We start from the raw sequence: 22,146 nt of genomic DNA on the forward strand, positions 1-22,146 counted from the left end.
GAGCAGACCTGCCCGGCCCAGTCCTCGCCCGAGGCCGCAACCTCGAGCGCGGCCCTGCGCCACGAGACGGAGGGGCCCGGGGGCACAGGCCGCCCCCGAGCGCCGAGCGTGTGCCTGGAGGGCGCCTGGCCCCTGCTCTGACCTCAGCAGGAGGAGAGCAAGGTTCATCGTGCGGCCGGCCCACGGGCACCTCGTATTCGAGCGGCGCGGGGCGCGGGCGCGGGGCCCGGGGGCCCTTCGGAAGTGCGGCACGGGCATGGGCAGCAGCGGAGCAAGGAGAGGGTGCTCAACGGGCGCAGCAAACAAAGCCGGCGGCCAACCCGCTCGTGCTCAGCGCCGCGCGCGAGGTGTCGGAGGGGAGGCCAGAGCCTTGCTCCGAACACTGCCGCCAGCTCCGGGCAGCCCAGGCTCCTGCCCCCCACCCCCCTTCTCCCGGTCACGCCTGGAGCCAGGGCCAGCTGGGGGGTACGCAGCAAGGGGGCAGACCCCTCCTGCCACAGGGGCTGCCCGTACCCACCCCCTCTGCATGCAGCGTAGGGCTTGCTTTCGTACCCCCATCCTCCCACCTGAGGCAGGGCGCTCAGACCTGTGGTCCTAGCTCCAAGTACACCTTCCCCGAGACCCGTTGCCCCACTCCCCATCCTCCATGGGTGCCCTGGGCCGTGCTGCCCCCTGCGCGGCAGAGGAGGGAGTCGGGCGCTCCCACACCCTGGCTCACTTCGGGGTGCAGAGCTGAGCCGCGGGACCTGGGGGCGTGGAGGGGGCCCCGGGACACCCAGCCGGGGGCTGCTCCGGGGGAAGCTGCACAACACTGGGGCAGGAGCCGGCTGGGGAAGAGGGCCCTGGAGGGCTGCAGCACCCGCGCCAGGCGCTGCCGGAAAAACCAGTCAGGCCAGTATCCAGGCTGCTGCGGAGGCTGGGGGGATGGAGCAGTCCCTGCTCCCCCCGTACCCAGCCTCCGGTTACAAGTGGCTTTCTGAGCTGGGAAGTGCCCCCTCCCCCTGGGCCCCAGGCAGGTGAAGAGGCCAGGTGAGGCCTCTGCTCCCAGGCTGGGGCATCCCAGCCCCAGCCCACTCAGGCAGGCAGCAGCCATCCCCCCAGCGCTCGTCCGTGCCCCGGGCAGGGCCACTTCCCCCTGCTGCCACGGGAAAGGTGCCGTTTGCTATCACTGCGGGAATCTCAGCAGGCCACCCCTGCCCACGCACAGCAAACCCAGCCCCCTGTCCATGAAGGCAGCAACTCTGGGCACTGCGCCCAAGGAAGTGCACAGCCCCCACGGACTTCCTGCAGGGACCCAAGCACCGGGGCCAGGGCTCCGGAGAGTCGCAGCGGGGCCATCCCTGCCCCCACCACTCCAGCTGCTCCCGGCGAGGCTGGAGCAGCTTGGGCCAGCTGTGGCTGCGCAGCCCCCACAGCCGAGGGGAAGGGCCGCCGTGGTATCAACTCCACGTCCCCCTCAGCGCTCGTTAGCAAAGCCGCAGCCGAGGGAGGGCCCAGGGTCACGCTGTGCTGCATCTCCTTCCACCTCACCTGGCTGGGCTTCGGCCTCAGCGCACCGCTGGGGCAAGGAGAGGGGTAGACTGGAAGATGAGCGTGTGCTTTGCTGCACAAGCCCTGCCCTAATTATCACCCCATAGTTAGCAGTGAAAGCTCAGAGCAGACTATTTCCAAGGGGGCCTGGCAGCTCACAAGGGCAAGATGTAACGAGGAATCTTTTATAGGGCTGCAGCAAGACCACCCCTGGGGCACCACGGCCCCATTTGGGCACCATGTCCTCGCAGAAGAGGTAGGAAGCCTTGAAAACCTGACGGACGAGGAAAGAGCAAGAGCACACACGCAGTTCAGTCTAGACGAGGGGGAGAGAGAAATGCAATAAAATTGTGGCGACAGCCAGGTAAGCCTGTTCTGGGAGAGGATGATCAGTAAATCGGTTTACACGACTGCAAGGAAAGCTGCAAGGGCAGCCCAGGTAAAGAACAGGTTCCAGACCCTCGTTGGGGTCAAGCGAGATCCAAGCCCCGGGGAGGAGGGCACGGCCCGCCCTGCCTCCTGCAGCCTCCCGGCTGCCTCGAGGCCCCACGTCTGTGCATCGTGCCCACAGCGCTTGCCCCCACGGCTCAGCCACACCAGCACTTCCACCCACCCAGGCTCCGGCCCCCAGCAGCCGGCTGCAGCTCCAGCCCACGCAAGGCAGCTGGGAGGGGCCGATTGCAGCACTGCCCCAGGCTGGGACTGGTGGGAAGAAGCAGGAGCCCAGGGCACTTTAAAAAACAAAACAAGAAGTAGTTTTATTAAAACTAACCCCCTAGGACTGTCCTGGGGAGAGACGCGATAGCCAGGGAGAGGTACAAAAAGGAGGAGGCAGCAGCTATCGGATGCTGCAGGAAATGGTTGGATCAAGTCAGCAGCGGCATGTGCAAGGCCAATTTGAGCACAGCCGCGGGCAGAGGAGCCCAGAGCCGTGGGGGATACGGGCTCCTAGCTCCACGGGGGATGGGTCCATGCACCTGCACGTCCAGAAGGCACCAGCAGCTTAAGGCAGAGGGCTACAGGTCGGAAAAGCAGTGGGTTCAGCCCTGCAAGGGCCTGGGACGACAGCCCCCCGAGGGGCTCCTGCGTGGGGCTGGCGTCCGGCTTCCACGTTTGCTCCGTGCAAGGCACACGGGGGCCCTCAGTCCTCGCCGCCCCCGTACATGTCGGCCAGCTTCTTGAAGCGGCTGCCCCAGTCGCGCAGGTAGTCGTAGTCCTGGTCGCGGTCGGAGCCGGAGGAGCCGAGGGAGCTGAGCGAGGCGGCCTCGGAGCCACTGCCCTCATAGTCGAACACGAGCAGGGAGTCGTAGGGCGGCGCCGTGGGGTCCGTGTCAGCCGCCTTCAGGTTCTGGGGGGGGGGGGGGGGGGGGGGGGGGGGGGGCAGGTGAGCATCTCCCATCCTGCCCCCCGGGCAGCGCCACGGCCTCAGCCCTGCGCCTCCGGGGGCCACGAGAAGACCCTGGAGCAGAGGGCAAGCCCCCAACCCCCGCACGTGCTCCTCACCTCTGCGATGAAGTTGCCGATCTCGGTGGGGTCGGCGGGGCGCGGGCGGTACTGCGGGGCTGGCACGAGGGTGGGCGCCACGTCGTTGCGGAGGACGACCTCGGGGCGGGCATCCAGGCCCCGGTGCAGCTGGCTGAGGTCGTAGTCCTGGGGGGTGGGTGCAGCGTGGGGTCAGCGCCCAGCGCCCCAGTGCTCCCTGCCCCCCCCAGCCCAGCCCGTGCCCACCTGGTCCTCCTCGCCCCCGCCCTCCTCTCCGTAGTAGAAGATGTTGTCCCGCGTGTCGTCCTCCGGGAGCAGCAGGGGCTCCTTCCCCGACTTCCTCCTCCGCCGCACCAGGAGCAGCAGCAGCAGCAGCAGGGCAACTGGGGAGAGGGGGGGAGAGGGGGAGGCTCAGCCAGGCCCCCCCCCCGGCTCACAGCTGGCCCCTCCCTGCGGATGGAGCTGGGGGAGGTCCCTGCTCCCCCCGCGCAGAGCTGCGCTCTGCGGGACAGGCTTGCGAGGAGCCAGCCGGCGCGCAAGCCCGGGGACTCCCAGGGCTCGGGCCCCGGCCCCGGCCGCGCACACTCACCCAGCAGGACCAGGAGGGCTCCCAAGACGGCCAGGACGATGGGGACGCCCGAGAAGGCCGGCTCCGTGCGAGGGCATCCCTCCTCCGTGCGCCCCTCGCAGTCGCACACCTTGGCCTGCAGCACCGTCAGCTGGTCCTTGCCCTGGCTGTCCACCAGCCGCAGGAAGACCTTGTACGTGTCCTGCTTCAGCAGCTCTGTCAGCCGCACGGTCACAGCGTCTCCTGCGCCCAGACAGTGGGGGCAGCTGCCGGGTGCTGCCCCCCCCCCCCCCCCCCCGGCTCACAGGACCCGGCCCCCGCCTCCCCCGGGGCCAGCTGCCCCCGCCCCGGTACCTTTACTGCTCATCTCCACAGCCCAGCTCGCTCCAGAGCCATGGCTCAGCTCGGCCTGGAAGGGCCCAGTGTTGGGGGGCAGGTCCTTGTCCACGATGCTCAGGACCTGCGGCTCCGGGTTGCGATTGCACACGACGAAGTCCCGCGGCTCTGGCTCCGGCCCGTTGTCGTTCACATCCAGCAGGGTCAGGAGCAGGGTGCCCGTGCCCGTAGCGGGCGGCGCGCCTGGCGGGGCGGAGGGCACCGGTGGCACACGACACTCCTGCAAGGCACGGGGCTGCGACGCCCCAGCCCCGTCGCCGGACTGGCATCCTTCCCCGGGCTGCGCGGAGCAGAGGGCCCGAGCCCCCGGCTGCACAGACACCCCAGCCCCCACCACGGCCTGCGGCCGATCTCGTCCCGCCCTTCGCTGCACAAGCCCAAGATGAATCCCATGACAGCCCGGAGGGACCCAGCCACGCATCCGTGTCCCTCACATGGGGCGCTGGCGTCTGCGTGCTGCCGGGGGAACAAAGAGGCTTTTCACAGGCGGGCGCTGGCAGTGGGATGCGTGCCCAGCGCTGCTCCGGCTCTCACCATCATCCGCGGCCAGCACAATGGCCGTGTAGGTGCTGTCCTGCACGAACACCGACTCCCGGTCCAGGGGCTCCCTCACAGTCACGATGCCGTGGTCCGGGTCAACGGCCAGCCAGCCCGCGGGGTCGCTACCGATGGAGTACCTGGAGCGAGGCGTCAGCATGGGAGGGGCCCATGTCCCAGTGCCGAGAGGGCGACGAGGGCCAGGACGCCCCTGCCCGTCAGACCCAGCTCCCCTCTGGCCCATTTTGCACGGGTCAGCACAGCCATTCAGACACTAAGCCGTGCTGCCCGCCCGCGCCCTGGCTGCCGGCCCAGAGTCGCTCACTTGATCTTCTGGCTCTGGGAGCTGTCGGGGTCCTGGGCGGCGTAGGTGGCGATGGTCTGGCCCACAGGCACATCCTCTGGCACCTGCGCCGTCTTCACGGGTGGGCTGAAGATGGGGGCCTCATTGACATCCCGCACCGTCACCACCACTGTGGCTGTGGCCGTCGGGAGCTTCACCATCAGGGGGTCCTCATTGGCCACGGCCACGTACAGGGTGTACTGCTGCTTGGCCTCGTAGTCCAAGCCCTGGAGGGTCGAGAGGGCAGCAATGAGCCCCACGGGGTCCCCATGCAGGCAGGCGCTGCGCCTGGGACTCGGCCGCAAGGGCACTGCCATTGCCCCCATGGCCCCTGCCCTGTTTCACACCTACCTGCGCCGTCTGCACGATGCCCTCATTGCTCTCGGGGTCGGTGGAGATGGCGAAGGCACCCCCTTCGTTGCCGCGCACAATGGAGTACACGGCGCGCCAGGCCGCCGTGCCCACCGCGTCCATGTCCGTCACCGTCAGCCGCTGCACCTCGTAGCCCGCCGCGTTCTCCGGCACCTCGGCTGCGTACTGCGGGGAGCAGCACCCGTGTCAGCACCCCCGCCCACCCTGCAGCCCTACAGCAGGGCAGAGCCGACCCCATCAGCCCCTCCGCAGAGCTTGCATGGACGGGGCTAAAAAAGGTCAGGCCACGTACCGTCTTGGGGTCAAACTCGGGGGCATTGTCGTTGATGTCGGTAATCTCGATCAGGGCCGTGGCGGTGGTGGTCAAGCCCTCCCCATCCAGGTCAGCAGCCTGCACGGTCAGCGTGTACTCCCGCACCCTCTGGGGACAAAGCATGCCATGGGTGCCAGCAGCTGCAAGGGAGAGGCTAGCACGTGCCACCACGACAGAGATACCCCAGCCCCAACGCACTGCCCTCAGGGCAGCCAGGCACCAGCCCCGCAGCCCTGCAGCTGGGGCAGGAGGAACTGGCAGGAGCCAGGCCCCGCTCGGTTGTCGCTGTCTCTAGGGAGCTCCACACCTGCCCGGGCCCGCTCACCTCCCTGTCCAGGCCGCTGGCGATCACGCTGATCACGCCCGTGGCCCCGTTGATGGTGAACATCTGGGCGTGGGGCTCCAGGGGCTCCTGGCTCAGGATGGAGTACTTGAGGACCCCATTGAAGGCCTCCACGGCATCGTCTGCATCCGTGGCGTTCACCTGCATCACGGGGGTTCCTGCCGGGGAAGCACAGGGCGGGGGCTGCAGCCGGCGGCTCCTGCTCTGCCCGTTGGGAGAGGCCAGGCAGACATGGGGGCTCAGCTTTCAGGAGAGAAACAAGGAGCCAGCACAAGGCACTTTCCAGCAGCTGCAGGGCCATGGGGCCCGTGCTCTCTGCCCCACCATGCCACGGGTGCATTAAGCTGGCACCAGACCCCAGTAGCTTGTGGGACCAAGCTAGCTCCCCAGCTGGGCTGCATTTCATAGAAAGATAGAAATGAAGGGATGGACAGGACTTCAAAAAGAGAGAGTCCAACCTCCCTGCTCGAAGCAGAAATATTTCTGAGACTGAAGGATCCCAGCAAGGTGTCGGTCCTAGTTTCATAGTTTCTAGGGTCGGAAGGGACCTGAGTAGATCATGTAGTCCGACCCCCTGCCATGGCAGGAAATAATACTGGGGTCAAACGACCCCAGCAAGATGTTCATCCAACCTCCTCTTAAAACCCCCCAGGGTAGGAGCTAGCACCACTTCTCTTGGAAGCTGGTTCCAGACCCTAGCCGCCCTGACCATGAAGTAGCACATCCAGATATCTAGCCTAAACCTGCCCTCTGCCAGCTTGTAACCGTTATTCCTGGTCACTCCTGCAAGTGCACAGGGGAACAGTGACTCCCCAATGCCTGCTGATCCCCCCGACTAGTTTATAACAGGCCACTAGATCCCCCCCTCGGCCTTCTCTTTGGAGGCTGAACAGGTTCAGGTCCCATCGCCTCTCCTTGTAGGGCCTGCCCTGCTGCCCCCTGATCATGCGAGCGGCCTCCTCTGGACCCTCTCCATGCTGTCCACATCCCTCCTGAAGTGCGGCGCCCAGAACTGGACACAGTACTCCAGCTGCAGCCTGACCAGTGCCGCATAGAGGGGGAGGATCACCTCCCTGGACCTGCTCCTATTGGAGAGACAGACTTTCAAGGTTGGGGACTGCACCCCCTCCTTGGGAATGGGTGACCAGAGGAAAAAATTGGGAATCCCCTTACTGTAATAAAAAAACAACTCTTTACATCCAGCCTGAAGCCATCCCCTACCAGGTTACGGGCTTTGCTCCTTGCCCCCCCTTGGGCATCCCAGTAAACAGTTTCTCCAGCACCAGATATTCACCCCTTACATGTTTCTAGATGGTCACCAAGTCCCCCTTAGTCTTCTCTTCCCAGGCTGAATAGTCCCACAGCCCTTAGTCCTTCCTTATAAAGTTGGTCCTCCAGGCCCTTCACCATCCTTGTGGCCCTTCGAGATCCTCCGCTTTAAGTGCAGCACGCAGAACTGGACAGCCCTGCGGCTGGGCTCCCACCAGTGCCAAGGAGAGAGGAAGTATCACTTCCTTAGCCCTACTCGTGATGCATTGGCTAATGCATGCCGATATGCTATTAGCGCTGTAGACTACAGCATCACACTGGCAGCTCGTGCTCATCTTGTGGTCAACCATAACCCCCCCGAGGTCCCTTTCAGCCATCGTGCTGGGCAGGACGTCTACTCCTAACCTATTATTCATGTTGCTGGTTGCTTCTCCCCAGATGAATTGCATCTGGGTCCACTCTGCCCACCTTTCCAGGTCTGCTTGGATCCACATCCTCAGTGACTGCTTTTCCCCACAACTTGGGGTCATCCACAAGCCTGGCCAGTGCACTTTCCACAGCCATTTTTGATAACAAAGATGTTGAACAGCACGAGGCCAAGAACCGAGCCCTGCAGGACACTGCTGCCTGCCAAGGTTGGTCAGATGCGGTCTGCTCGCTGTGAAGGCACGTTGGCTATCCTTCAGCATCATGCCTTCACTTCAGCTGACCGTGATGCCTGCAATCACTGCCTGCCACACAGCTTGCAAGTCCCTGGCTGGTAGGGCTGGGCCAGTCCGGACCCAGTCCCGTCCCATCAAGGGATGCCGGGGCAGTCTGGTCGGAAAGCCTGGACCGGAGGGGCCGCACCTCACCTGGCAGGGTGCCTTCCTGGACTGAGCCCCTGAAGACCTCCTGGGTGAACTGGGGCTTGTTGTCGTTCTGGTCGGTCACTGTGATGATGATGTCCATCGGCTCCTCCACGGGCTTGCCGTTCTCAGACACCGCGTGGGACGAGAGCTGGAGGCAGACGGGATGGCTTGGGGCACTGGCTGGGGACCCCTCTTCCCCCCACAAAACCAACACGTCCCTGCTCAGGGCTGGCCAGTCACTTACGTGGTATTTGTCGATGTTCTCCCGGTCCAGGGGCTGCGTCACCTTCATCAAGCCGGTCTCCTTCTCGATGATGAAGATGCCCTCAGGGGGCTTATCCGCACCCATCCCCGTGATGCTGTAGAAGATCTTGGTTTCCTTGTCCCTGTTGGATCTGATCTGGGGGAAGCCGAGCAGAGGTCAGCGTCAGCAACAGGGACAGTCTCTCCCGCGGCCCTGGCAGTATGGCCCCATGGAGATCATAGGAAGGGACTCTAGGAGGTCACATCTAGTCCAACCCCTGCTCAAAGCAGGATTAGTCCCAACTACATCATCCCAGCCAAAGCTTGGTCTGCCCAGGCCTTCAAAACCTCCAAGGATGGAGACTGCACCTCCGGGTAACCCGTTCCAGTGCTTCACCACCCTTTGAAACAGGTTTTCCTAATATCTGACCTCAGCTTTCCTTGCTGCAGCTTGAGCCCATTGCTCCTTGTCCTGTCACCTGCCCCCAGTGAGGACAGTCCAGCTCCATCCTCCCTAGACCCACCCTGCAGGCAGCTGAAGGCTGCTGTTCAATCCTCCATTTTCTTTTCTCCAGACCAAGTCAGCCTAGGTCCCTCAGCCTCCCACCAGCCCTGTCCCTCAGCCCCCGAACCATTTTCATTGCCCTCTGCTGGACTCTTTCCACACCACCCCCCCCCGACACACACACACACACACACACACACACACACACACACGATGTGCGTAAGGAGGGGAAATGATCTCTTCCTCAAGCTGCTGGCCACGCTCCTACTAGCGCAGCCCAGGATCCCATTAGCTTTCTTGGCACCCAGAGCTCGCTGCTGGCTCACATTCAGCTCGTCTACGGTAACCCCCAGGCCCTTTTCTGCAGAGCAGTTGCTCAGCCAGCCGGCCCCAGCCGGCATCGGTGCATGGGATGGTTTCATCCGAGTGCGGGACTTTGCTCTAGTCCTTGTTGAACCGTATGAGATTCCTTTTGGCTCAATCCTCCAATTTGTCTCGGTCTTCCTAAATCCCAGCCCAGCCTTCCAGCATATCTACTACTCCCATCAGCTTGGCATCATCTGCAAATTTTCCAAGGGCGCACACTTTGTTCAGCATCTTCATCAGCAGCCTGGAAGATGGCATAACCTGCTCCAGGCCCGACCCCTGGGGCACGCCGCTTGATACCAGCTGCCAACTAGCCATTGATTGCTACCCTTGGAAGGACTAGCTGGATTGTCAGACTCGATCTACCCAAGATGCTGGTACAGAAGCAGTCTAGCCTAGAGCATGAGGCTCATTAGAGCCAGGCGGCACCCAGAGGCGCTGGCACCCTCCTGCCCCCACCCCGCCGTACCTGCACCAGGGTCTTGGGGAACGGACCTCGCTCGTTCTCAGGGACTCGGATCGGGGGGACAACCCAGTCCCTCTTCTGCCTCTTCAAGCCAGGCCTGGGTTGCGGGAAGAGCCGCACCTCCACTTGCTCACTTGGGGCAGGCTCCTGCTGGGACAAAGGGGTCAGAGATGGGCAGGCGTGCACAGGGCATTTGTGGCATCTCCCGACAGCCCCTGCAGCCCATGGGCAGGGCTGGGGACCAGCCTGGGCACCATGCTCCCTGCCCCCATTAGGAGCAGCAATGCCAAGGCTGCCCTGCCTGCCCCCAAGGCCCAGTGGTTGCCAGAGGCACCCCAGGGGCTGGCGTTACCTGCCAGGAGCGCTGCGGCAGGCTGCGCATGGGAACCAGGGCTGGGGTTTCCTTGCCAGCAGAGTCCCAAGAGCGCACGACCATCCCCTCCGGTAGCACCTGCAAGCCGGTGTCCGTGGGCTCGAGTGGCACCAGCTGCCACGCTGCATTGTCCTGGGACTGCACTGGGGTGGGGGAGATGCAGGCGTTAGCCCCAGCTGAGCGCACGTGCAGCGGCTGTCCCCCAGTTGCAGCTGCTGCAGCCCCCCCAGCTTGCAAGAGGCTCCCACGCTGGCCCTGGCCCTGCCTCTGCCCTCATGGGCAGGAGCAAGGAGGACACCGAGATGTGCCCGGCAAGGCTTAGCCTGGCTGGATATGCTTCACCTGCTGGGAGGCATTTCTATCCAATTAAGCTGGCAGCAGCACCTGCTCGGGGGATGGGGGTGGGAAGCAGAGGAAATGGATTATCCATTTGCAGATCTGCAAAGCCTGCCCAGGCCACAATCCTGCCTAGTTGTGGCCCATCCCAGCCAAGTCCCATGCAAAAATAAAACAAACCCACCAGCTGGATCCCAGCCGGGAGACAGCAGAGCTTGGGGTCCGTGTCCCCGGGCAGCAGAGCCACAGGGCAGAGGGTCCCCAGCCACCGCCTGCCCAGAGCCAAGCTGAGCCCCTGCCTCGTTTGGGCAGGGGCCTGTGCCCGACCTCCAGCTCAGTGGGGGCAGAAAGCCCCGTGACCGAGCCATGGGGCAGTAGAGGCAATCCTTGGTGGTCAATGCCCGTGTAGGAGCAGGAGCCGTCCCGGGAGGCCCACTGGCTTGGCGACCTGCCCCAGGCTCTCCGCTGCATGACTCACCCCGGCTTCCTAGAAGGGGATGAGTCCTGGCCCCTGGTATGCATGTTGTTACAGGGCCCCTGATCCAGAGCCAGCTCGCTTCCCGCTCCGCCCTTGCTCCCTCCAGAGCTGGCCCAATCCATTGTTAATCCCCTCGTGCCCACAGCCCCCATGCACCACCCATGGCACTGCTGGGCTGCAGCCCACGGCTTGCACAGTGCAGCAGAAAGCTGTCGAGCAGCAACTAGCTGCTCTGCCAAGGTCCCGCATGCCCGGGCCCATCTCGCGTCCCTGACGGGCACAAGTACCTCGAGACACTAATCCTCAGCACAGCCCACAGCAAGCCCCGCTTCCCAGGGCTGCTCTCATGGGCCCAGGCCCAAACCCACTCGCGTCCCCCGTGGGTGCCAGGACGCCTGCTGGACTGGCGCTAGCCGTGGGTGCAGCAGGATGCGGCATGTGCCGCGGGTCAGGCTCCCACCCTGGGATTTTAAAGGCCCAGATAAGGGAGCCGGTCTGGGCCTCCCAAAGCCCCAAACCTCTCCCTGCCCCAGGTCGGGGGTGGGCACTGCCCAGCCAGCACCAGACAAAGGCTCTGGCAAGTGCCCAGGACAGGGCTCCCCACACAACCCTTGTCCTTTGATGGCCGTGCCAGAAGCTTCCCCGCCCCCCGCGCAGGAGCGGATTTGCCCATGTCAGCACCCGCCGCGGCCAGGGCGCTGGAAAGCGCTGCAGGCAGGCGGCTCGAGGGGGAGCAGGAGGCAGTGGGGGCACTGAAAAAGAGAAGTCACAGCCGGCACGCACGCGGCTCCGGGGTGCTGGGTACAGCCCTGCTCCAGCCAGCCGGGAAGAGCTACGGCACAGCGCCCAGCCCCGGCCACACCAGGATCCCAGGGTCACAGGCCGTGGCTAATGCACTGCCCGCTCCAGGACGGCGCGAGCGAATGGGCACAGCCTGCGTGGGGCACACTGAGCCCGGTGCACAGCCCCTGCGTGGGCCCAGCCCGTCCCGGCTGCCTGGAGGCGCTGGGAGCTCCCCAGCGCCTGGAGATAGCTGCATCCCCCAGGACTCGGCCGGCGTAAACAAGGGCTGGCAGCGTGGGGGGCACCAGGCAGCCCTGATGCTTCTGGCTGGGCCGGCCCGGCCTTGCGCGAGTCCCGGGGCCTCATCCGGCCCGCACAAGCCCTGCGCCCCCAGCAAGGGGCTAGCGGCCAGTGGCTCGGGGGCCGCAGACCCGGGCCGGGCCGCCCTCGGCTGGGGATCTTGCCAGCGCTGCCCGTGCTGCTGCGAGGTGCTCATCCGCCTCGCCGGCCCGCGGTCAGGTTGCTCCTCGGGCCAGGGCCGTGGCGCTGAAGCCGCACGGGGGGCGAGGGGCTGCTCCGGCCTCTGCGGGCTGCCCTGGGCGCCGGAGGACGAGCAGCGCCCCCCGCCCGCGGCGCCAGGCCCGGCCCCGCTCTCCGAGGGGGAGCGGGGCTGGCGGGGGGCTCCGGACCCACGAGCTACCAGGGCCCTGGACGCGGGGGAGCTTGCGGGCGCCCCCCGCCCCCAGCCTGTCCCGGGCCAGCGGCGCCCCTCGCCCGCCCGGCGCCCTGCTCCCGGCCCGGGGAAGCCGCTCGGACTCGGAGCCGGGGCCGGCCCCGCCCGAGCCGTGCGCGTGACCCGCCCCCCCCCGCCCCGGGACCCGCCGCCGGCCGCCACGTGCAGACCCCCGCCCCCCCCAGGCGCTGCGCACATGCGGCCCCGCCCGCCCCGGCCCGCACCTACCTGGGCCCCGCTCCTGGCCCCGGCGCGGGGCGCGGGGGTCCCGCGGGCTCGGTCCGGCCGCTGCGCTGCGCTCCCGGCTGAGCTGCGGGGCGGAGAGGGGTCAGCCCCGCGGGCCGGGCCCCGGCCCCCGTCCGGCCCGTACCGGCCCCGGCCCCGGCCCCGGCCCAGGCCCCGTCCCCCGTACCTGCAGCAGCAGCAGCAGCAGCGGGAGCAGGAGGCGGCAGAGCCCCATGCGGGCGGCGGGACGCGCGGCGGCGAGTGCGGGGCTCGCGGCGGCTCCGGTTTTAAAGCGGCGGCGCCAGGTGAGGCGGGAGACCCCGGGCAGGTGCCGCCCCGTCCCGCTCCGCCCGCTCCAGGGGCGGGACCGGCTGCGTTTGAAATGCCCCGCGCGGCGCCTCCCCCTAATGCGCACTAAGCCCCGTCCGTGTGAACGCGGGGTCCGGGGCATTAGCTGCCACCCCCGCATATCGCTCCCGTGCCTGCCCGTGCCAGACGAGGAGCCCCCGCTCCTGTTGCCCCTCCTCTTGCATGCGGGTAAATACGGTAATGGGGCATCGCCGCCCCCTGCCCCCACCCGCGCGCGCACGGTGTGGGAGGCTGGTGCACGCGCACACGGGCTCGGTCGCCAGCATCTTGCGGGGCTGCTGCGCGGGGCAGGCGGGGTGCCCCCCCCCGCCAGCACGGCCTCGGCGCGGCGCCTTCCCCGCAGCGGCCGGGCCCCTGGCGGGCCGCCCCGGTCCCGGTCCCGGTCCCGCCGCGGGGCGGCGCCGGCGGCCCCGGGATCAGCCGGGACTGAGCGGCCGCCGGGAGCCCCCGCCGGCCCGGCCTTGGGGACAAAGCGGGGGGGCGGCCGCCACGGGACCGGGCTGAGCCACGCCCCGGCCCCCCAGGCGGCGCGCAGGACCCGTCCCTGCGCTGGCCAGGCAGGCCCCCAGCCCCCCCGGGCAAGCCGAGGGCCGCTCGGGCCGGCCCAGCAAGGCCGGGGCGCGCAGCCCCGCAGCTGGCCACACTGGGGGGCCGGGGCCTGGCGGGGGGGCAGGCTGCAGGGGGCGCCCTTGCCGGATGGGCGCCGGGCAGGGGACGCCCGGGCACGGGGGCAGCGAGCGCTACCCCTGCGGCTTTCGGGGCGCCGGGCTGCGCCGCTTCTCTGCCCGGCGGGCCCAGGGCCGGGGCCGAGCGGAGCTCCCGATGGCCCCCGGAGCCGGGAGCTGCGGGCGCGGGGTGCTTGCCGGTGCCCCGTGCCCAGGAGGCCGCGGGGCGGGCCGGCTGCCGTCGAGCGCCCTGCCGGCCGGGGGTCCGAGCTGCTGGGCGCTGGGGGCAGCGGAACGGCCCTCCCTGGGTCTCAGGGGCATGAGTGGGCTCCCTGCCCCGGGCTCCCCACGTGTGCAGGGCCTGGGGGGGTGGGGAGGGGTGCAAGGGCCTGCCCTGCAGCCCGGGCCTGGGCAGGTCTCCGTGGTCCGGACTCGGGTCTCCGGGCTCCTCCAGGACACCCGTGCCAGGTGCCTGGACAGGCTCCCTCCACCTCCCCTGTGCCCCGAGACCCAAGGGCTGGTGCAAGGTGGGGGGGGGCCCTGTCCCAGCACGGTGAACAGCCAGCCAGCCCAGCCCAGCCGCGGGGGGGGCGGGGGCATCAGAGCCACCCTGCCGAGAGCTGCTCGTGGAGGCCATTTGTGTAAACCCCTAATGAGCTGCTTTGCATAAGTCTGCCATCTGCATCCAGGCTGGGGCGGGGGGGGGGGGGGGGGGGGGTGTTGCAGCAGCAAAGCGTGCTCCCTTCCCCCACCCCCTTGCCTCGCCTGTAGGGGGCCCTAGGGGGCATCAGGAGGGGGTGACGTGCTGGGGACTGTCCCATGCCACCTGGGGGCATTAGTGTGGGGCCGGGTCTAGGGGCTCCTGCTTGATCGGGACAACCAGGAGAGGGTATTTTGCCCTTCCCTGGCTTGAGGCCCCGCTGGGCTGTGCCCCCGCCCGTCTGCCCCCCGAGACCCCAGGGCTCTGCCAGCCCAGAGGCGGGGGCAGCTCCGTTTGGGCTTCAGCCTGCCTGCTCCTTCCCCTCCAACACCTCGGTGGCCAGGGCTGGTAGGGAGTGAGGACAGCAAGGCCCCCCCCACCCACCCCCCGGGCACATTAACCCCTTGGGCACTGCACAGGTGCAATGGTGGCGGCAGAGCCCAAGGCCTGGGTGGGCTAGTCCTCAGCTGACGGGCTTGCAGGGTCCCATGCTGCGGCTGGGGGGCTGGGCAGGCAGTGGGTCCGGGCTCCTGGCAAAGTGGGGGCAGCGGGGGCGGGTGCCACGAGCTGAGGGGCCTGCGAGGTTCTCAGCCGGGGCTGATAGGTGGCTGGGAACCTGAGGCTACCTTCCAGCATCCCTGCAACAGGACCTGGTGCGGGGGGCATCCCGTGGGCAGGAGGGGCAATCTGCCAGAGCACTCCCAGCCCGGAACGGTTCCCCCCCGCATGCCCGCAGGTGCCTGGGCAGGGCAAGGGGGCAGAACAGGAGGGCGTGCAAGGAAGGGGAAGAGTCCAGACCGAGGCTCCCCGGGCAGCCGCAGCAGGATGTGCCCTGTTGCAGTTGCTGGCTCTGGCCCCGGCCCCCGGGCTGCGGCCCAGCAGTCTCCTCTTGGCCGTGGGCCTCCCCACCCTCTGCAAGCCGGGACTCAGGCGGAGATCAGAGCCAGGCCCAGACTGCCGAGCTCACTGCTTGGCCTCCGCCGACCCCACAGCAAACCCCAGCAGTGCTGCCCCTGCCCTGGGGAGGTGCAGGGGGAGACAGTCACCCTCCTGGTCCCGCTCCAGCAGCTGCACCTGCCTGGGGGCACTTAGACCTGCAGCCTCTGGTGGCGCGTTCCCGGAGCAGGGCACCAAAGCAGCTCTGGCTGCGCTGAAGGAGGGTCCAGTCTGGATCCGGCTCTGCAAACCTTCCTTGGCGGTTTAATGGGGGCAGGGGAAGCCCCACTCCCCACCTGGGCCAGTGCGGTGCCTGCGGCAGCACAGGCATGGGGCAGAGCCACTGCCAGGAGCTCCGCTGCCCAGGGGGCTGCGGCCTGCGCGAGGTCAGCGCACCCAGGGGTGCTACGTGGGGGTGGCGACCAGTCCAGCAGGGCCCTGGCCCAGTGCCTGCTCCAGCAGGGGCGTCTCCAGCGGCGTGAAGCCCAGGTTGTCCAGCGGGATCCCAAAAGCCGCCAGCTTTGCCTCGTACGTCCGCAGCAGGTCGTTGTGTGCCTGGAAGGGAGCGGAGCCGGGGCCCGGCGTTTCACGCCCCCACCCCCGGAGCCAGCTCTGGCCCACCCCCCGCAGCCCAGGGCACTGGGGGGCTGGGGATTCCCTGAGGCGGCAGGGGCAGAGCTGGGGCTGGGTTATGAGGAGCCCTCCAGGAGGGGAGCAGGCAAAGCCCATCTGCTCTCTGCCCCCACGAGGCCGGGAGCATGTGCTGCCCTCCCCCAGACCCAGTGCGGCAGGGCGCCCCAGCCCCTCACCTTGCAGACCCGGGCGAGCTCGTACTGCAGCTCCTTGATGCTCGTGTTCTTGGACTCCAGCACGTCCTAGCAGCGGAGACCGGGCTCATTAGTATGGTACCCGGCTGCCAACTTCAGCCAAGCCCTCCCTGCCCCCACTGATGTGGGGCCAGCCCGGGGCAACACCCAGCACCTCCGAGCCCTGGGACGCGGCTGTGGGAAGCCGTTCTGGCAGAGAGGACTGGGGCCAGCAGACGCCCCAGGCTCTCGGCGTCTGCTATGGCTTCGTCACCACCCCGTCCCATGAGCTCGGCTGCCTGGAGCCACCCAGCCTCAAGCGGGGACCAGGGGCTGGACCCACGACCGGCAGCTGCGGGGAGCAGCTGAGCCCGGGAACGTGGTGGCGCCCACCCAGCAGCTGCGGGGAGCCCCTGCCTAGTCGGCCTCCCAGGAATGCGCTGCTACACCTGCCCCGGGATGTGGCCCGAGCTCCAGCTCCATTTTGGGCGGGGCGGGGCGGGGCGGGGGGAGTCCACAGCACAGCCGGGAGCCCAGCCGGCGTCTCCTGCATCCCAGCACAGCCAGGCCTGGAGCCGGCGCAAAGCCAGGCAGCACGTGCAGCTTCTCTGGTTACGCTGCCCCAGCGCTGGAACGTGGGGGTCACAGAGCCCCCGGCTACACCATGGCTCTCTGCATGGGTATTTTTAGTGTCCCGGACAAAGGCAAGGGGAGAAGAGAAGCCCCAGTCACTCCAGGACCGCCAGCCAGATCCATCACCCCGACAATCCCCAGGGTTGAGAGGGAAAGCCCCCAGAGGCCCCGCTCCCCAGCGCTGTGTCCACTGCAGCCCAGCCAGCACCCACAGCCCCCAAAGGCCCCTCTTCCTTCCTCCGCCCGCAACCGCACCCCACCCAGGAAGCCTGGCCCGGCCCCCGGATGGTACCTCCAGCTTGCGCGTGAGCAGGGAGAGGGCGCTGGGGTCGAGGTTAGCAGCAGACAGGACCTCATTGAGCTGCACCTCCTTCTTCTCCACCAGCCCAGCAAGCGCCTGCAGCTTGCGCTCCAGCAGCAGGTTCTTGAAGCCGGTCTTCTGCTGCACCTCGCCGATGGCCTGCGTGAACTTGCGGTACAGCTCGTCCCGCTCCGCCTGCACCTGCTCGGGGACGCCGGCGCACCCATCAGACGGGGCACTGCAGGGGGCAGGGGCAACGCCCCATGGCTCCCATGTGCCGGGGGCTTGGCTGGGCACAGTGCTCCCTCCTGACCAGGATCCTGAGCAGCCTGGCTCCCGTTCTTCCCCCATGCACCCCGGGGCACTGCCACCAGCCCTGCTCTGTGGGCTCAGCCAGCGCCTTTCAGCCCAAGCACGGTGGTGCCCAGAGGCCCTGACCACTACCTCCCCCCAAGCAGGGAGGGTGAACAGCTGTGCACTGGGAGATCTAGGGCTGTGCTGGTCTCCCCACCCCAGGGACCTTCCGGCTGGGCTGGGGGCATCCTGGGGACGGACGCTATCCTGTAGGGCAGAGGTGGGACCTCAGGAGTCCCTTGTGACCAAATCCAGGGCCCTGGGAGAGGCCCAGCACTGCACCCCCCAGCCGTGCCTCTCAGCAGCCAGGCTGGGCAGTTCCAAGCAGCGGTGACAGGGGGAAGCCTGGCATGGAGCTGGTTAACGAGTGTCCTAATTAGGACACAGGAAGCACGCGGCTGCTGCGGCGTCCATCGATCGTGTTCCTGGGGTTCTGTGCATCGCAGGCGAGCCCCGTCCTGCCTCGCTGTGTATCTGGGTTAGAGGGGGTGGGGGGAGGCCTGCAGGCAGCGCGACGGCAGCCCAGACCCGCCCGTGGGACAGCGGGGTGGGAGGCTGCAGCTGCTGCCAGCCAAGAGCCGCAGGCGACAGACCCCGCATGGCCCTGTCCGGCTCCTGGCGCTATGCCCGGCTTGTGTTCCCAGCTGGCAAGGACAGGGACGTGCTGGCTGCCCCCCTGATCCCTTCACCCCCCTGCCCCCCACGGCTCTCACCTTGCTGAACCTCTGCTCCACCACTTCATGCTCCCACTGAAGGTCCTTCAGCTCCTTCTGGGTGACCTTGAGCCGGGCCTTCGTGCTCTGCAGAGTGGGGAACAGCAGACAGTGCCTGGAGGACCATGGGCGGCGGGGGGGGGGGGGCGAGGCACAGCCCTGGCCAGGCAGCGCCCATGCCCATCCTCCCCATTGGCACAAGCCACGTGAGGCCTAGGAGGGTGCTCGGGGCGAGCGGCTGGGTCTGCTCCTCCCTTGCTCCCAGTGAGGCGGATGCCCTGGGAAGCTGTGCACTCTGTCACTGGAGGGGGTCAAGGAGAGGCTGGGCAGCCCCTGCTGAGAGATAATCCAGGTGCAGCGATGCCTGTGCTCTGCTATGGGGGTTTCTGGGCTGTGCTGGTTGCCAGATAGAGTTAGGAGGGAAGTTTGCCCTCAGCTGCTCCATGTGTCGGGGGGGTTAAGACTCCGCCAGAGGCGCTGGGTGCTGGCTACAGCCCAGGCTGCGGATGGGGACTGGGCTGTCAATGCCCCTGCAGAGCTCCGGCCAGAGGGTCTTGCCCCTCCACTCGGTCAGACTGATGCCATATGTGGGGTCAGGAATGGATTTCCCCACCCCAGTAACATTGATGCAGACTTTGGTGCGGGGGGTTCACCTTGCTCTGTAGCACAGTTTCTACCTGGGATCGTTTGAGCGTGTATTAGTCTTTTATGAAAGCAGGACATTGGCTGCTGTGACCCCCTCTGCTTTCTCTATGGCAGGGTCAGGTGCGGTGTCTTGTGGTTGTGACTAATTTTGCTAAGTTACTGGACAATGGATGCGTCAGGACTGGTTGCTGCCTCAGGCAGGGGCTGGACTAGCTGTGACCTCTGGAGCTCCCTTCCAGCCCTGCCTCCCTGTACTCTCTCTGTCCTCCAGGGACCCTGGCAGCCCCGCTTCCAGCAGGGCTCCCCACCAGGTGACTGGGTTGTGGCTGCTGCCTGCCCCCAGAGCCGACTCACCACCAGCACCTCCTTGTCCTTCTCATAGTGCACCAGCTTCTTCTGCAGCTCGGCCACCTCCTCCCGGGCGCGCTGCAGGGGCTCTGCCAGGCGCCGGTTCTGCAGCAGCACCTCTGCCATCTCCTTCTCCAGGTGGTCCTCCTTCTTTTTCATCTCCTCCATCTGCTCCTGTACCACAAACACGCACCCCGGCTCAGTCCCCAGGCCTGCCCCACCACCCCCAGCCCTGACCCCTTCCCCAGCCCAGTCTTCCCAGCCCAGGTTCCCCTCCAGAAAGCTTTTTCCTAGGCACTTGCTCCCCTGAGGCTCCAGGCCTGGGGTGACCCCCCGGCTGTGCCCGCCCAGTGGAGGGCACAGACACGGGCACAGGGCAGGGCAGGCACTACCTTGAGGGTGTTGATGAGGGCCAGGTTGTTGAGAGTGACATCGTTGTAGTAGTTCTTGATGTCGCTGAAGGCCTTCTCGTGGTTCTGCATCAGCGTGTTGATCTGCCCGTTCTTGCGCTCCTCGATCTGGTGGATCTCCGTCTTGCGCCGCAGGTCCAGCTCCTCCCGCAGCAGCCGCATCTTCTTCTCGTACTTGGCCTCGATCTCTGCAGGGCAGTGACCTGTGAGTACCTCGGGGCTGCTGGGCAGAGCCCAACCGGCTGCAGTGAGACCCAGCAGCCCACCAGCGAGGCAGTGCCAGGGTTGGAGGGGGGGATGAGAGAGCCCAGCTCAGCTCACACGGCGCTGGCTGCAGCTGCCGCTCTCTGCAGGGCCTGCGCCCCCCCGCCCCGGCTGCTCCTGGCAGAGGGGCAGCACCAGGCAGGTCTCAGCCCTACGGCTGGGAGGGAGGGGAAGGGCCTGCAGCCAGCCAGGGGCTGTGCGCTGAGCGTGAGGGGCATGGGCCGTGCCCACCTGACCTTTCACTTGTCTCTCGAAGTCGCAGCGCAGGCGTGTGATCTCCTCCTCCTGCTTCTGCCGGGGGCAGGTGGCACGTCAGGTCAGGCCCCCGGGCACAGGGGGAGCCTGGCTGCCCCAGGCAGCCCCCGCACCCTCCTCCCCTGGAGGCACCATCTGCAGGTGCCTGGGATACACAGTACCCAGTGCCTGCCCAGTACCCCCTATCCCCCACGCCCGGTGCTCCCTCCCTGGATGCTGCACAGCCCTGTTGCTTTCCACCAGGGACCGGGGGTCTCCAGCTCTCGCCTGGCATGGCCTCATCAGCTCAGCCTCAGCGCACCCGCATCCCAGAGCAGCCCTGGGAGTGTGAGCACGGGTCATGCCAGCTGTCTCTACACCCCTCTGCATCAGTGGCAAGGGCTGGGTTCCCCATGCTGCATGAGCTGGCACAGGGGGCTGGTGATGCATCAGCCTGTTCCTGCAACCTGGACTCTGCAGTGGTACACCCACCGCGTCTGCCCCAGAATGAAGAAGGGGCCAGTTTTGGGCCCCCCGCTACAGAAAGGATGTGGACAAATTGGAGAGAGTCCAGTGGAGGGCAATGAAAATGGTTGGGGACAGGAGTGGTGAGGAGAGGCTGAGGGAAGTGGGCTGATTTAGTGGGAGAAGAGAAGACCGAGGGGGATTGAATAGCAGCCTTCACCTCCCTGCAGGGGGGCTGCAAAGAGGATGGAGCTGGGCTGGTCTCAGTGGGGGCAGACGACACAAGGAGCAATGGGCTCAAGTTGCGGCAAGGGGAGTTGAGGTTGGATATTAAGAGAAACTCTCTCACTAGGAGGGTAGTAAAGCACTGGAACAGGGTACCCAGAGCGGTGGAGACTCTCCATCCTTGGAGGCTTATGAGACCTGGGCAGACAAAGCGCTGGCTGGGATAATCACTGGTATCCACCCCACACCGTGCAGCCCAGAGCTCGGTCTCTCCCCGCTCTGCCAGGCGCCACGTACCATGCGCAGGCCTTTCACCACCACCTCGTTGGCCAGCTCCTGCTCCTTCAGCTCCACCTTCAGGGAGCGCATGTCCCGGCGCAGCTCCAGCTCCTGGGCCCGGTGGTCCTTCTGCGCCAGCTTCATGGACACGGTGCCCTCGGTGCGCAGCTCTGTCAGGTTGTTCTGGTGCTCGTACAGCAGGTGCTTCACCTTCTGCTTGTACACCTGGGGGCGAGGGGGTCCGTCGGCTGAGAGCAGGGGGCACCTGGGGACACGCCCAAGACAAGCCGGGTGCTGCAGCCCTAACACCCGCCCCGGTCCCGCTCACCTTGATCTCCACCTGGTGCCGCTCCTCGGCCTCCTCCATCTCGCGGTCCTTGTTGCGCAGCTCGGCCTTCTTCTCATCCAGCTGCCGCCGCGTGATGTCCCAGAAGGTATGGATCTTGTCGCGCTCCAGCTGGAAGTAGTTGCGCTCCTCGCGCTCGCGGTCCAGCTCCTCCCGCAGCCGCACAATGTGCTCCTCCAGCTGCGGGAGGGAGAGGCATCAGGGGGGGCCGCCGTATCCAGGCTCCGCAGCACCCTTTGCCGCTGGCTGCCCCGGGGCACGGGGGGGGCTCACCTGCTCCTTGCTCATGTCCTCGGGGGACACGCCGTCCACCACGGCTGCCGCCTTGCCCCCCTTGCCCTTCTTGCCGCCTTTCTTTTTGGGCGCCTGGGAACAGCATGCAGGGCTGAGCCGCGTGCGCGGGGGAGGCAGCAGCGCTCAAGCCGCTGGGAGTCGGTAGATGGGGGTGGTCCTGACTGCAGATGTCCTTGCCGGGGCGGGGGGGTCCTTCGCTGGGCAGAGCCGAGGGCCCCCCGACTGCCTCTCCCCACCCCGCGCTGTCTCAGGGGCCGGGGAAGGGGGGGGAGGGTTGGGCTGCTGCTTCGAGCCCTGCACCCAGGGGCCCCCCAGCAACCCCCCACCCCCAGCTTGCACGCAGGAGACCCCCCAAAACCCCTCCCCCTGCCAGCACCCAGCTTGCACCTGGAAGCCCCTCCCCCCCCTCCAGCCAGGAGCCCCCCCCACCCAGGGCCCCCTGCTCCCCGCAGCCGGGGCCCCCGCCCGCCACCCCGGAGCCCGCCGGCCCGGCCCGGCCCTACCATGGCTGCGGCCCCCCGTCCCGGCAACCGCCGCGGCGGCCTCGCGAGAGGGAGCCGCGGGCCCCTAGCAACCCGCGCGCGGCCTTGGCAACCGCCCTAGCAACCAGCCACCCGTGCCCCGCCCCGCCCCGCCCCGCCCGGCAG

The 22,146-nt window shown here is 67.2% G+C and overlaps 2 protein-coding genes across 5 annotated transcripts; both read right to left on the bottom strand.

Annotated features, from left to right (window-relative positions):
- Positions 1 to 2,268: 2,268 nt before the first annotated feature.
- On the bottom strand, positions 2,269 to 13,379 carry LOC149856998 (B-cadherin-like). Of its 3 annotated transcripts, none has more exons than XM_090062320.1 (16): positions 12,700 to 13,379; positions 12,516 to 12,597; positions 9,937 to 10,100; positions 9,588 to 9,731; positions 8,249 to 8,404; positions 8,008 to 8,152; positions 5,867 to 6,042; positions 5,521 to 5,649; positions 5,208 to 5,393; positions 4,839 to 5,083; positions 4,511 to 4,653; positions 3,935 to 4,159; positions 3,602 to 3,820; positions 3,259 to 3,395; positions 3,034 to 3,180; positions 2,269 to 2,878 (listed from the first exon to the last, which is right to left on the bottom strand). In XM_090062320.1, the coding sequence occupies exons 1-16, from the start codon at positions 12,979 to 12,981 to the stop codon at positions 2,672 to 2,674; spliced, it is 2,787 nt and encodes a 928-aa protein (XP_089918446.1). In that variant the 5' UTR covers positions 12,982 to 13,379; the 3' UTR covers positions 2,269 to 2,671. The 3 variants fall into 3 exon arrangements, with proteins under 3 accessions (XP_089918446.1, XP_089918445.1, XP_089918444.1); XM_090062319.1 differs by having other exon boundaries at positions 3,602 to 3,823; positions 12,516 to 12,599; positions 12,705 to 13,376; XM_090062318.1 differs by having other exon boundaries at positions 3,602 to 3,823; positions 12,700 to 13,376.
- A 2,039-nt stretch (positions 13,380 to 15,418) lies between these two features.
- DRC4 (dynein regulatory complex subunit 4) lies at positions 15,419 to 22,140 on the bottom strand. 2 transcript variants are annotated; one of them, XM_090062322.1, is made up of 11 exons: positions 22,003 to 22,140; positions 21,479 to 21,571; positions 21,188 to 21,385; positions 20,878 to 21,084; positions 19,893 to 19,947; positions 19,375 to 19,580; positions 18,989 to 19,156; positions 17,990 to 18,076; positions 16,914 to 17,123; positions 15,992 to 16,057; positions 15,419 to 15,737 (listed from the first exon to the last, which is right to left on the bottom strand). In XM_090062322.1, exons 1-11 carry the CDS (start codon positions 22,003 to 22,005, stop codon positions 15,588 to 15,590), a joined length of 1,443 nt encoding a protein of 480 aa, XP_089918448.1. In that variant the 5' UTR covers positions 22,006 to 22,140; the 3' UTR covers positions 15,419 to 15,587. The 2 variants fall into 2 exon arrangements, with proteins under 2 accessions (XP_089918448.1, XP_089918449.1); XM_090062323.1 differs by lacking the exons at positions 19,893 to 19,947; positions 21,188 to 21,385; positions 21,479 to 21,571; positions 22,003 to 22,140 and having other exon boundaries at positions 20,878 to 21,009.
- Between the last annotated feature and the right edge of the window lie 6 nt (positions 22,141 to 22,146).

Source organism: Crocodylus siamensis, chromosome 9 (assembly GCF_052110815.1).
Source record: "Crocodylus siamensis isolate JL-2025a chromosome 9, ASM5211081v1, whole genome shotgun sequence".
In the NCBI taxonomy this organism is placed as follows: Eukaryota; Metazoa; Chordata; order Crocodylia; family Crocodylidae; genus Crocodylus; species Crocodylus siamensis.